The 15,547-nt window shown below is 36.4% G+C and overlaps 1 protein-coding gene across 1 annotated transcript; it reads right to left on the bottom strand.

Moving 5' to 3' along the window:
• Window positions 1-224: 224 nt before the first annotated feature.
• LAMTOR4 (Ragulator complex protein lamtor4) lies at window positions 225-8,569 on the bottom strand (the record flags this gene model as incomplete). Its single annotated transcript, XM_012941996.3, has 4 exons — window positions 225-826; window positions 2,824-3,069; window positions 4,478-4,591; window positions 8,557-8,569. 4 exons carry the CDS (start codon window positions 8,567-8,569, stop codon window positions 561-563), a joined length of 639 nt encoding a protein of 212 aa, XP_012797450.2. The 3' UTR covers window positions 225-560.
• Between the last annotated feature and the right edge of the window lie 6,978 nt (window positions 8,570-15,547).

The following is a 15,547-nucleotide window of genomic DNA, read 5'->3' on the forward strand; positions in this document are numbered from 1 at the left end:
TAGAGTGAACATCAACTCTCTCAGATGCAGGTACATCCAGCCGACGAGTCCAAAATAGGGCGAAACGCGCGTCCTGGATTACACTGCTAGCCACTATCCATATTTGCTTATAATATTTATAAATTAAAGCAATATCGAGGCACAGTATGCACATACGCCAATAACAGACTGATCAATTGCAGTCTTAAACATCAATGGGAAGATTCAAATAAAACAATAGCAAGTGAATTAAAAAAATATATTTATTACTAAACACACTAGTTTACGAGATTCGAATAGAATGAAATGAATGTCCTGAACTTTAAAATGTTACAATATATCACAGTTTTAATCTTGTAGATATGATGAATAAAAAAAGGCTAATTATCAAAAGACTAGTATATTCTTAAATTTCACAATGAAAAAATAAGCAGATACAAAAGAAGCAACATTATTTACACAAAAGATAATTATTTCGCTACATTAATAATGGCAATCATTACATTATATTTATTATTACGATAAAGAGAAGTAAAGGGGAAGGATTATTAAGTAAAGGGAATATGGTACTATATTCGTTTTCAATAATCATCAGGAGCACGTGCTTCAAAAAAATGAGGTCCGTGATTATCTATTGTAACTATATTGTTATTATTATTAATAACAGTAGCAGAATGATGTATATCAATAGGATTGTTATTACTAGTCATACTATTATCCGATTTGACAAGATGTAATTGTTGATATGTCTCTGCGTATGAAATATTCTGATTATCGGGTAGACGTTTTACTACATAGATGGTATCACCAACACATGTCATAATATATATTGAATGCTCGAAATGTACTTTAAATGGATGAATGAAAAGAAAACACAAGCGAAAATTATCATTACTATTTATTTAGTTAAATTCTGTTTTGAATTGTAGATATCAATACGAGAGAATGAATATTTTTGCAAGTGGTTTGGTGAAAATGATACTTTTCAAATTGTTGAATAACCGTTTAATACGAGTAAGTTGGTTTTGAAGATATGCTACCAAATCTCAACGAGTAGTTGAGAAAAATAGATATTAAAGGTTACCAACATTAGGATTTTCTGAAATCGTGAACATTAAGCTTTTATAGAACACTATTTGAAATATGCAATCAACTTACAATGAATCGCGTTTATCGGTAACATCAAGTACGATAACTCGTATACAGGGGTTTTGTGTGATTAAATGCAAGGTTTCCTTGAAGCATTGAAATTAAATTTTTGGTTAGGATATATTGTTCACTAGCATGAAAGCCAGACGCCTCATTGAAAAATACAAGTTAGGAGACCGAAACGTAAATGCGATAGTGGCAGGAAGTCAAAAGGTATGGACTTGTAAACTTCACCTGACTCATTTAGGACAAGGGTTCAGAAACATAACGAGTCAGCACTCACAACTACATGGTTGATTCAAACCTTGATTAATGTGCCGAAATTGGATACAGTTCTGCCATATTAGCTTCAATTATTGATTATCCGGGTCCCCGAAAAATGGACTACCTATCTTGGTGAAAGCTAATTTAAGATGTTTAAACGCCTTACAATACATAGCTAAATTTGATCTTTGATAATTACACAACTATAAACCTAATAGAACTAAGAAAAGGATTACGCAACATATCTTTGATCACTGTTATGATATGGAAAAAATTAGAAACATAATTAATTGTTTGAAGGTTGACACCTTATGCTATTTGCAGCGATACCATGTGAAGTTCCCACCACAACAAAACGAATACACAGGTACATAACAGTGTCTTACACATGCCTAGTCGCTGTCGAACCCAAATGTGGAATACTAGATAGGATATAATTACATTGGGAAAAGACTATGAGGACTCCGACCGCGTTGAGGTTAGTCAATAAAGTTAGCAACTGTTTTATTGCTCCGTGTTGAAATGGAAATTTTCTGGTTGTGATGCGCAAGATAATAGTGATCTGCGGTTGGAGGCCCTAGGTCACACAACTTAATTTAGCTGCAGTGGTAAAGAAACATTCATTTGTCACCTTCCCCTAGATTACTACACATCCTCCATTGCTTGTTTTATTTATAATTTTCAAAACACATTTCCTATGGTTGATTCTTTGCTACTGCTGACATTATATTTCCGGCTCTTTTAATTCAGATCTTTATAATTTCATATTGTTGGGTAGAACTACAAGCGACTGTCTGGAATAAATACTACCAAAGCTTGGTTTGTCTAACAAACTATAACTAGCAACCAATGGGGATAAGAAGAAACTATGACTAAATTCCAAACACCGACTAATTACTCTACGTAGCAGTATTTAATCCATTAGATTCGTCTGTTGATGGATTTATCTTTTTCAAAATTTATATGAGAAGTGGTTCAGTATCGCTCGTCGACCCGACTAGATCCCCTGCCAACATAGTCCGATGAAGAATTACTTCAAGATAGTAGCCCTTAACATATGAAACAGGCTAGCAGAGTTTGGAACTTCAAAAGTCTTAAAGCAGGCTTCAAAACGCGAGAGTGCAAAGTTAATATTTTTAAAGTCAACCACTCTTAGTTCATTCTTTCATTAGGAGTAATACTTCAACGCAGATGTTGTTTATTCTTACGAATACATTTCTACTACATCTCAGCGAGATAAAGAACATTAATTTGTTAAGTCATTGTGTGATTTATAACGTCAACTAGCAGCTATTTTTTTTATCCTGTCTCATTCAAGACAACCGAATTGAGGAAAACATGGAAGGGGAAACTTTTAAATTGATATACTTTGATTAGATCAATGTAGCAGGCAATGTGGAGAAACAACCAAGACAAAAAAGCATATCTCACTAGTTAATCTTTTGAATTGTTGAGTTTTTCTTTCACCTTCCATATTTAATAAACGGCCAACTCTGTTGGCGATCGCAGCAAAATGTTGGGCCAATTCCTTGTTATTCACTAATTCACCAGCTGACTGCAGAACTGATCCATCAGGGCTGATAACCAACGTGCCGAGCCAGCCTGGTAGTCGATTTAAGACAGCCAATGGTGTAACTACCGATCCGACATGACATGTTGACATCGGCATAGGGAATCCTGAAAGAGCAAAATGAAACTGAAGACGACTATAGTGAAGTTAATATTACCAACACTGAAGCATTAAGACAGTCAACCTTTACGCATATATATGTATTTATTGGAAAATAACAATTTCCCATAATCATGTAACTACCTTTAACTGTGACTAAAGTACTTTGCCAGGAACTGGCAGAAACAAACGAATTCCGTTTGATTCAATGCAGAGAAATCTTAATGGTACTGTAACTTTGAGAATACGACAGTGTTATCCACAATTCATATTTCAGGAAGCATATTAAATCCCACATTAACAAAGAATGTTAAGCTTACTGAATTATAAAAGTTGAAAAGTAAACAAAAACTATTCAGATTACCATATCTTCGTTTTTAGATTTGATGAACTTCGCGTTTTCTTTAGCTACTAAAACCTACATAGTTGATAATTTGAAGCGACTTGGTTTCCAGATAATTCCTAAAGACTCGCTTATTAATTGCCCTGATAACGGTTATTGATTAAATCCCAACGAGTTAAGAACTCAGAAGGCGATACGAAGCATCGACCGTAGTTTATTATTGGGCGGCACGGACAACAAAGTTACAAGCGCATCAAGTGAATTTCGGCAGAGGCTAATGCGTGCGAGTAATTGAATACAGAGGTGGATTACGAGTCAAATAGGAACGAAGTAAACCAATTAGAAGATTCGATCATGTATATATGGGAAAGCGAATGATTGATCGAGCGACATTTAAGCGACTAACATTTGAGGTAGAGTGAGGAATATATGAGTAGGCTGTAACATATGGCCTAACACATATGGTCATACAGACGAAATAGTAATAATAATGACGGGAAAATAGAGAGGTTGCCACTGTTCGAACAGCACCGTTTGCTAAGTATGTTAGTTAAAGGGCTTGGCAAGATCAACCTTAAGTAAACCTAATTGTAGCAGAGGTGCTATAGATTGTTGAATTATTAGCGACAACTACATATGTCAGCCTACCAGAGTGACATAAACTCTGACTAGTAGATAGATGAAAGTTACTGAAGTAATAGTGTACAGGTACAAGTATTTTGCCTCTACGGACAAACCTAAAATCAGCGTTAATGTACATAAATTCGAGAACAAGTGGCATGGCGATTTAAGATAGCAACTAATCGTATCACTACTACATGACCATTGACTCCGAATTTCTGTTCAGTCATTCCACTTTATTATCTTCTTATAGGAAGTTAACGAACCAAGGAAGAGTATTTTAAGGTGTAAAACCTATGGGGATATCCCTAAATAGTGAAACAATGCATTTTCAGTTTCAGTTTGGGAAAGACAGGGGGCTTGATGGCCTGTGTGAGTCCTGGCAATGATGGTCTCTTAGTTGATCTAACTTTCTTTTGAAAGAGTCGACGGATGGAGCCTCAACCACGTACTGAGGTAATGAATTCCACTCGTTGAAGATTCGGTGGGAAAGTCGATAGTCAGCTGACAAGTAATTTGTTCTGGGCCTGTGAACTTTCTTAGAGTGTCCTCGTAAATTCTCTGTTCTGGAAGACAAGAAAAATGAGGGCATATCAGGTGCAAATTTATCACTAAGCAATTTGAAGACTATAATCAAGTCGCCTCTAGTTCTGCGATATGATTTTGACTAAAATTGACTAATGTTTGATTAATATTGTGCCACAGCGTTTATTTCGAAGAAAAAATTTAGTGTAATGAAACCGTATTTAAAACCAGTTGTGGCTTTTTAAGCGAAAATGAAGTTACGTGAAGTACCGTTTTATTGAAATAGACCGCTTCGACATACAAGTTCCAAGAATCGATTACTTAATGTTAAATCTTCATGTCATGGATATTTTGTCCGTTCTTGGCTTCTGCACTCGCTCGATGCACCCAATCGGTCGTCTAGATTTATTGGAGAGATAAAGAGTTGAGATGTCATGTTTAAAATCATTTCTAAGTATTCTATACATCAAAATCAGATCACTTCTTAATCTGGTGTGTGACAGATCAAGAAAGCCTGGCTTCTCAACCTGCTCTTTGTGTGCTTCTAGAGCTCTGGAATCGCTTGGACAGTCGTCTCTGTACTTTTTTCGGATATCCAGATCACCTAAACAGAGGTCATTAGACCGAACGAAGTTTCCACGTTCGGATCTTCATCGAAGTCGTGCATACTGCAGTGGATATAGTAGTATCTAGCTTGGTAAATATCCGCCTTTAAGCTCATTGGGTTCTAAATCCCCAACCGCAACCATGTGACAATGGGCCGTGGTCTTGAGATCATGGCTCACCCCAAGATCCTTGTGAGACCGGACTACAGGCACTGACTCTTCCTCTATACTGCACCTATTTACATCAGTATACCCATTGTGCATGTTAATACGCTTGGTCAGGTAATAAGCACCAGCATTTTTTAAAACATTTAAGTCTGTCTGGAGTTAGCCTTCTGCTATCTCCCGCCAAATTTTATACCATCAACGTATAGTACCATCGGAGACTTAACTATACTAGGAAGTTCATTTACATATAGTATACAAAAATAACGGACCTAGGACCAAGCCTTGTGGTTCTCCGTCAAGCGTTGTTTCGCAGGAGGAGCATCTGCAATAAATTCTTGCTTTCTGTATACAACCTATCAAGCAACTTTAATTTACTTTAAGAAAGGTCTGACAATTAGAATATTTTCTAGCATCAAGAGTAGTCTGTCTTGTGGCACCCTATCAAATGCTTGGTTGAGGTCTGAACAGACAACATCAAATGATTTTTCATTAGCCAGAATTTCTTCCGATTTATCCCTTACCATTAGAAGGTTTATTGTGCAATATAATCCTTCCCTGAAACCATGTTGTTCGTTGTTTAACAATTTGTTGGTATCGACGATTTCTATAAGAGCCTTTTTGATCATACTTTTCAGCATTTTAACCACGAACTGGTGAGGCTGGTAGATCTGCAGTTTGATGAAATTTGCCTTGGCCCTGTTTTATGAATTGGGTAACAATCTCATCCTTTCAGCACACAGGTAACTCACCTTGGCCAAGTAACATATTTAATATCGTAATCAATGGGACAGTAATAAAATGTATAATTTGCTTCAAGATTTTCTGTTCCAGTTCATCCGTTTTCGTTGATTTTTCAGTGTCTGGAGTGCCAAGGACCTTTAGTACGTCGTCTCGACGAAAGTTCATAGTGAGCAACTGATCTTAAGACTTTGTATTGAGATAGAAGTTGTATTCGAAGGTCGATGTATTTGAGAAGCATGTGACTAAGGGGTTGCCTGAATGCGTTGTCACATCACTCACGTTTACTTTTACTGACCACAATATGCCTGTATTTAGAGAACTCGGCAAATGAAGAACACTGGGAAGGAAAAGGAGGTCGAATATCCCACGGAAATGAATAGTTGAAAGGCAACAATCGCCAGTATAATGACGGAGGAAAAAGGGAGCAGCACCTAAAATGAGAAGAGTAAAAATAACGGTCTCAGTGCCGTCTTAAATTGCTTTTTCATCAGTTCTTCCAACTGGCAGATGGCAGTCCTCTGAAGTTTATTTGATTAGTTACTTTGAGGAAATAGCTAAAGAGAATGAAGATGCAGAAACGAATGAATACAACAAAAATAAATACAACGTATTAAATCGGATGACAGCAGGAATAGTATATAATAAAGAGAAATAAAAATAATGGTTTTAACGGCATATTGTTATACGTGCTAATCTCTTGCACTGTTTATAAATAAGCCAATAAATATATAAGCAGTTTCCCAGCTCTCTCAAAGTGGTGTACTGATGATGACTGTAGTTGTGCGGGTATGTCATGCTTCAGAGTTTGGGAGGAAGCTTGCATCTATTTAAAGAGTGATACGAAGTTAAATAGGTTCCACTGTATTTGCGTTCTAGCATCAATAGAAGAATTAGTTGGTCCAGCCGTCTGACCTATGTAGTTGGAGCAGATAGTTTCTTTTAGTTTTAATCTATGGTCACTCACGAGTCGATCAGAAGTGATATTACTGCTAGGAGCTTGAATAAGGGAGCTCGCTTTGAGTCAGTAACTGCATGATTGTCCTCCTATATTGTCTTTTGTAACGTAGCAAACTTAAATCACTTATGGTGACCGCTGGTAATTCTCCAAACTGACGTGTATTGCTGAGGGGAAGCTAAACGCCAGTGTGCTTGTGAAAAGTTTCACAGTTATGTAATTACTTGAGTTTCCGTCCATGTTGAATTTTTGTGTTGGGTGTCTTTTCGCGGGTATCTTTTCGCACAGATCTTTGTCTGGCTGAAGAAATGGTTGGCACCAGTTTGCTAAGACATTATAAGTACTCCCGAATTCATACAAGCGCTATAGTCTTTCAGGTATAATACAACGACTTGATATATTGAGATGCCCCTCGTTGTCGCTGTTCAAAATGTTCTAATACACTGATCCTAGGGAGATTAAAGATTATGAGAGAGCCCACTCCAGATCTCACTGTTTGTTCCGCAGGTTTTGAGTTAGTATCCTTCTCTGAACGGACCTAAACAGTTTCCATCACTCTTCTGGTTATAAAATAGAAGCATTCATGAAAGATCGATAAAATAATCCCGAACCTCATTTCTATTATTTTTACTTTCCATAGAAACCTGGCAGTGAAAAATGATCACCAAATATGGGGTTATTTTTTGCAAACACGCGAAGTTAGCCACGATCAGAGCCGTTAAATGAATTACTTCCTTCCACCAGGCTTATCAAATATATCCTTATTTATGAAATTTAATTTGTTTCTCAGACAGCATTATATAGTTATAACGATCCAACTACTATTTAGGAGTGATCCAAACAGGGGGACTCCGAAATATAGGGTCTAATTTGCGGAGCTATAGGACAATAGTCGCAAATAACATACTAACTGTGCCACGTCACTTACATATCAGGGATCAGAAACCTTATACCCTCCCAATGTTTATCATCAATAGTCACGTCTATTTTCAACGCCCTTGCAGTAAAAGTGATCACAGCACTGATAGATTCCTGCCCGGTAGTATGATAGCCTCTGGTTTCAGAAACTCTAATGTCTTGAGACAAACTCATTTACTCAGATAACAAGACATAGGACCCAAGAGTAACTATCACATTGACCAGAATTAGTACGGTCGAATGGCTAGACTGCCACTTATTAGACATTACAAAATACCTGTGGCTGACGAGAAACCACGAAGTATGATGAACCCACGTTATTCTGCATCTGTGTTTGTTCTGGACTTATGTAAACTCATAAGGGGAAACAATGACATGAATTAAAATTACTATGAAAATCAAAGTATAAAACACCATTAGGTCAATATTAATTATGGTTAATCGTTGAGAGTTAGGTATTTCAGAATAGGTGTTGTTCAGCATACTAAAAGACGGACTGAAAAAATCATAGTTCAATTTAATTGCTAACTTGATTGCTAACTTGGTGCATAAATTATTCTTATCTGTTAGGGGGATGAAAGCACAATATACTAAACACTAGGCACCGAACGCGACTGACCGTTGTCAAACATCCAAATCACTCTGTAGGAAGTGACGGAAAAGTGCGGAGGAAGACAATGGGGACAAACTGGTTGGCAAAACACATTACTGCAAAACAACTTCTATACATTTTGCGTTGTCATCAAGAAATTAGACCATTTTCATGTTCATCAATATCAATAAAAGATTACGACGTTGATAAAAATCTGAATTAATGATTATAACATTCTACAAGCGAGTCACTATATTTGTGAAAAGTAGTGTGGAAAAACGTACGTTGGCTTCGAAGCACACATGAGTACGATAATTAAAAAAATTCGAAATACTGCACTACGAGTTTCCGAAATAGTGCTATTTAAGGGAGGTAGAAATAGACGAACACAAATGAATGTATTGTAGTCAAAATCCTTAATCAGCGAGCAATCAAGTACAAAGGAAGCATTGCTACACATATCAAGGTGAGTCCTTTGTAGCCGAAAGTTGCGGCGAATTTTTAGAAGAATGTACACAGAAAATATTTTCTTGATTACGAATGTAAGTACTGGTTAATTCTATTTGCAACAATTTATTGCCTGAATAATATCATGTTAATATCGAAATACCAGATTCACTTGAAAGTACTCTGGAAGTAACGAATATCGTAAGGTGAAAAAAACAACGATTAACTGAGTGTGAGAAGGCGTTTGACAGTGTGGATAGGAAGACTTTAACTAAATGTTCTCGACACTATTGTGTACCTGAGAAGATTGTCGACATCATAAGAGATTCATATAACAGACTACAGTGCAAAGTCGTTAACGGAGGATAGCTGACAGATGCATGCCTAGTGATGACCGGATTTAAGCAAGGCTGCTTAATCTGCACTTTTCTTTCTCCTAGCGGTTATCTGGATTATGAAGACCTCCATATCTCATGGGAAGCACCGTATACAACAGATAGCTTAGATGCAACTGGACGACTTGGACGTCGCAGATGACCTAGCTCTTCTATTCTATGCACATGAACAAATGCAGGTGAAGACAGACGCTGTTGCAGCAGCCACTGCATCAGTAGTCCTCGACTCACACAAAGTAAAAAGCGAAATCCTCATATACAAAACGGAGAATACCAACACAATCACGCTTGACGGAGTCGCACTGGAATGTGTGGAAACTTACACGTACCGATGAACAAGGAGGATTTGACACAGACGTAAAGGCGACGATTAGCAAATTAAGGACAGAATTTCCACACTTAAAGAACATACAAAACTCAAAATGACTGTCAACTAATATCAAAGTCAGGATCTTCAATACAAACGTCAAGACAGTTCTATTGTACGCAGCTGAAACGTGGTAAACTATCCCGACCATCATCAAGAGGCACAAGTATTTATGAACAAATGTCTATGCAAGATACTCAGTATCCGTTGATCGGATACCATCAGCAATAACCTACTGTGGGAGAGGACAAACCAGCTTTCAGCTGAAGCGAAAACTGGGAAAATATGCTGAAGAGTGATAGGATATACAATAAAAAAATCACCAAGCTGCTTCACGAGACAAGCGCTAACTTGGAATCCTGAAGAAGAATGAAAAGGTGGAAGGCCAAAGAACACATTACTTGGGGAAATGAAAGCGTATGTAAAAAGGAAGAGTAACAACTGGAAAGAACTGGAAAGGATCGCCCATGACAGATTTGGATGGAGAGTGCTTGTGGTTGGCCTATGTTACAGACGTAAGTAAGTAAATAAGTAGTTGTAAACTCACCTAAATAAAGCGTTCAAATTTATGCAGAAGACTTGGTAGCGGATGGAATATCACTGTCTCTATCGATATTAAAATACAGTGTAATTAACTAATCACAGCTGCCATACCGAGGTTAGTAAACGAACAGGAATCTGTTTAACAATTACAGCAACTTCATTTAATGATACAACTATGCTGACACGATATCAAGATAGAAGCTAGAATAGTTTTCCGAATAACTTGATTTATGGACATTTATCTGGAAACTATTCACTGATTGGAGTTTTTTAATTACTCACCAGATTAATCACTCCAATACACACAATTCTTGAATAAGAACCTATATGTAATTTTCAGTACATATTACTGAAGAGTTAGATGCTTACAGTATTATCTATCGGTAATAATCATCATCTGACAGAATCAGTCTAATTTTCTAACATACCCTTTCAGTGAGAGGAAGCGCCTATTGTTTATTGCCTGAATTAATTTGAAGATACTCTGGATGCAACAGGATTGGATAATAATAGTTACCGAATGCCTTACATAAGATAATACCACAGAGAAAAACCATAACGCATACTTTAGTTGCTTGGATCTTCACAATGATTTTGAGAACAGCAATTGATCAATCTCTTATTCACATATGCGCATCCTGTTCTAATTGCTTCATTACTGCCAGTAAGTCACAACCATTCGAGGAAGAAAGAGATGGTGGTTAGCAGTGGAATCCAGGAAGCGCGTTTCGTCCTATTTGCTACTGATCAGCTGGATATACCTGCATCTCAAAGTTCGTGCTCACTTAGAGACTTGAGCCCAGTGCCTTTCGCTTGAAACTACATCGCGTTATCCACTTACCTACTGAATCCTGGTAGCCACTGGCTTGTGAGATGAGTTGAATTTTGGTTTTAATTTGTATATATTGATTGTTCGGATCTTTTCATTGATGCTTAGAACTACAATTGATCGGTCTCTCGAAGGTGTTTCAAGCGGACAGTGCTGGGTTGAAGTCCTATGGTGGACATCTATTCTGAGATGTAGGTACATCTAAATAACCAGTCCTAAACATGAGAAAAAACGCTACCTGAATTTCACTGCTAGCCACCATCTATCTCTGCTTATAAGGTTATAACAGTTGGAAGAAACAGCTTACTTGTTCAGGAGGAGAGACTGAAGAATCTTAAGTTTCAAGGCTGGCTGTTGTGAGGTGTATGAATTATCACACTTCACGGGGTGGAGTGTTATACACACGATACTTGACCGAGAACTTTCAACCAGTATTAGCCATAAAAACTAGTGATATAATGATGTTCCGAATATCCACATGCTAGATATTAAAATTTACATGTCAGTAGCACCTTAGATCTATTCAAGAAGTTTCACTAAAAGCTTTCTAATGTTGTCTCTATACAGTATAAAAAACACAATAGAAATTCAATGTGAGATTAGGAACTATCAACTTTGAGACTGTCTATTAATTCATAAGTTATTTCTAATTGTTCACATCATAATGAAGCAATTTATGTTACAAAACAGCCTCCTATAGCAACCAATAAATAGTGAATTTTATTTATACATAATAAAATATACCACTAATAAGTAGTTCATTGAAGTATTAAGAGAATATTAATAAACAAATGTTTTCAGTTGACTGTATAAATCGTAAAATCGTAGTTAAAATTTCGGCGAGACTATAATTTATGGACAACATTTGAACAAATCTTGAGTGACCTTGATAAATATTAGCCAATCACAAAGCAGTTCGTATAAAGTAAAAATATATTGTACAAAACCAAAGAATTAAAGTAGATACACTTCTTTTACATGGTTCAAAAATTTGTCAAGGTTTGGAAGGGATTTGAAGGTTTTGAAATCGTCATGCATACGGTAGAGGAACTCATCCATATGGCTCCATAATAGTCGGCCTATGGAGCCATGATATGGTCATAAAAACTGCTTCAGCCTCGACTACATGGGTTCAATATTGTTGGTGTGCACTCCGGCTGTCTTATCAACAAAATAGAGCTTGTGGACAACGATATGATGCACATAACCAAGTATATGCAGGCATCCGTACGCTTTCCAATTTTATGTGTATATTGTAGTGCCTGACTGCACATGTTCCCGTAGTATTGTCGCTGCCTGTTGGTTTTTGTCCCTTTGGAAGTGTCCATTTTTGGCTGACTAGTAAATTCCAAGGACCTGTGAGGTATGTTTATGGAAGTGCTACTTAACTAGTCTTCTTTAATAATACGTCTCCTGCTAAATTTTTGCTTCCTGACTACTGTTTCGTCTATTTCAACAATTCTCCTAACTCCTCCAAACGACTCGTGTAAACTTATATATCTCTACAATACTCATACCACTGAACAGCTGAAGTTTCAGTGATGTCTGTTAATGTTGCATCCAGTGTTACTGGTCCTTTTATTATCCGATTCGCAACAAGCATCATGATTTGCCTTAGTCTCAATCGGGATCGAGCGAACAAAGTTCCTGTCCTAGCAGACTTCTTCCTCCAAAATCGAAAGACAATCTCAACACAATAATCTGCACACAGTGCAGTAGTCATTTGATGACTACCACAGTCACAAATAAATGAACTTCTTAATAATCTCATTTATTGATATGAGCTAGTACACCCTGAAAAACCTGAAAATACTGGACGGCCGTTTTGTCCTAGTATGAGACTTCACAGCAGTGTACATCCATGATCCTACACGCGGGATTCGAACCTCATTCTGACTAAGTAGATATGTTTGTATTTCGAAATAAACCGGTTCTGTTGTGAGATAGTAACTCACTGATGACAATGACGGATGTGTCGCTCAATTTTGTGAATTAGTTTAAGTTAAACATTAGGATCATTGGATTCCGGCCGGCTGAATGATCTAGAGGTTAAGCGTTGGGTGAGAGATTGTACGTGAGTATCAGATACTGAAATTCGCACTGTGACCTTGAAATTCCTCAAACGCTACTATAGATTATAGTCTCACCAAATTTTCTTTTACAATCAATTTTGTCACTTACAAAAAATTATCATAGTTTGTTTTGTATTCGTTTAAAAGAAAGAAATCAACAAAAAATACAGTTACTAACCGATAAATGAATGAGCCACACTGAAAATTTTTACATGGTAAACGTGGTCCCATCCAACTGTATATATAACTGGCTAGATGAATCACTTTAATGCAAATATATCTATATGGATATATGTATATACAAATTTGTTTAACTGAATAGAGTGAAATAGATTGAAAGTTTATGGGTTTAAGAAAACACCTTATGTTATAAATGTGAATATGGTAAACGAATAAAATTAAAAGGGAATATCCCTGTTTGTTTCTTAAAAAAAAAGATAGTCTACTGAAATGAAAGATGGAAAGACAAAAAACTGACAAAATACATATAAACGTTCTACTGTACACAGAATATAAATGATTTATATTTTGGCTTTAAACTTATCAATATATTATGGTATGTGAATAATCGTTGTTAAAGTTGTTGAAATTAACCAAAACATTCAAAATCATTAGGAAAAATGTATTAATTTAGGTTATACTAAGAAAAAAAAGTAGAAGGGTAGTACTATTGTAATGAATAAAGAATACAAGTTTTGATTTCCACTTAAGGAATCAGTCCCAGAGTTGGTGTTCACTCTAGGACTTGAATCCAGTACCGTTCGCTTTAAACGCCACAGCGTTGTCCACTCAGCTATTAAGCCCTGATAGCCACTTGCTTGTTCAATGAGTTGAAGTTTAAATCCATTTGGTATTGTTTGTTTGAATCTTCCCATTGTTATTTAGCACTGCAATTAATCAGTCTCATATTGGCATATGTACATCCTGTACGAACTGCCTCGGTATTATCTAAAGTCGTAAGCATTCTAAACAAAAATGAATGATGGTTAGTAGTGGAATCCAAGACTCATGCCTCGTTGTATCTGGCATTCGTCAGCTGGATGTAACTGTACTTCAGAGTTGATGTTCACTCCGGGACTCGGTCCCAGAAGAGTTCGCTTCAAATGTCATCGCGTTATCTATCAATTTATCTACTCAGTACAGATAGCCACTAGCTTGTGCGATGAGTTGAATTTCGATTTTAATTAGGATATATTGGTTGTTCGGATCTTCTCATTGATGCTTACAACTACAATACTTTACACAAAATATAAATGATTTATATTTTGGCTTTAAACTTATCATTATATATGGTATATGAATAATCGTTGTTAAAGTTGTTGAAATTAACCAAAACATTTAAAATCATTAGAAAAATATATTAATTTAAATTATACTGAGAAAAAAGGTAAAAGGATAGTACTATTGTAATGAATAAAGAACACATGTTTTGATTTTCACGTAACGAATCAATCTTATTTCCATCTTTGCTTATAATGTTTGTGATCTAAGGCAGTCCGTATAGAATGCACATATGCCAATATGGGACTGATTAATTACAGTGCTAATCATTAATAGGAGGATTCAAACAAACAATACCGAGTGAATTTAAACTTCACCTCATCGCACGAGCAAGTGGCTATCAGGACTCAATAGCTAGATGGATAACGCGATAGCTTTTAAAGCGAATGGCGCTGAGTCCGAGTCCCAGAGTGAACATCAGCTGTGAGATGCAGCTACATTCAACTGACCAGTCCCAAATATGACGAAACGCACGTCAAACTGGATTCCACTGCTAGCCACTGTCCATCTTTGCCTAGAATGCTTATGAATTAAGGCAATATCGAAGCAGTCCGTACAGGATGCACATGCCAAAAAGAGACTGGGAAGATACAAGTAAACACCAACAAGTGAATTTAAAACTCATTACCATTTGCTTCAAACGCTATCATTTTATTCACTAAGCTGCTGAATCCAGACAGTCATTCGACTGTGCATTCAGGTATGAGATTCGACTTTGTCTATTCTGTTGTAGTGAACGAGAATACAAGTCGTAACTATTGAATGTATTTTAACACAAAATTACAGAATTTCTTGATAAAATCTGAGAACCGTACAGTAAACACTTCATTTGCAAAATGTCAGTCAATCATCTCAGATTTCATTGTTCTTTCGTTTTCACGCCAATCATTCTTCGTTTTTGTTTTCTTTTCTTTGATCTTCTTAACCTTCTGTCTCCAGGTATTTCATTTTTTATTGATGATATATACTACTTATATCTGTCAATATCAGTAGCAGACACCACAACATTGGGTTACCTCATAAATTTTTGTTCTTTTGCTTAGAAATGACTTTCAAATAGTCAACATTACACATAACTAGTGAA

The sequence above is a fragment of the Schistosoma haematobium genome, chromosome 1 (genome assembly GCF_000699445.3).
Source record: "Schistosoma haematobium chromosome 1, whole genome shotgun sequence".
Taxonomy (NCBI): domain Eukaryota; kingdom Metazoa; phylum Platyhelminthes; class Trematoda; order Strigeidida; family Schistosomatidae; genus Schistosoma; species Schistosoma haematobium.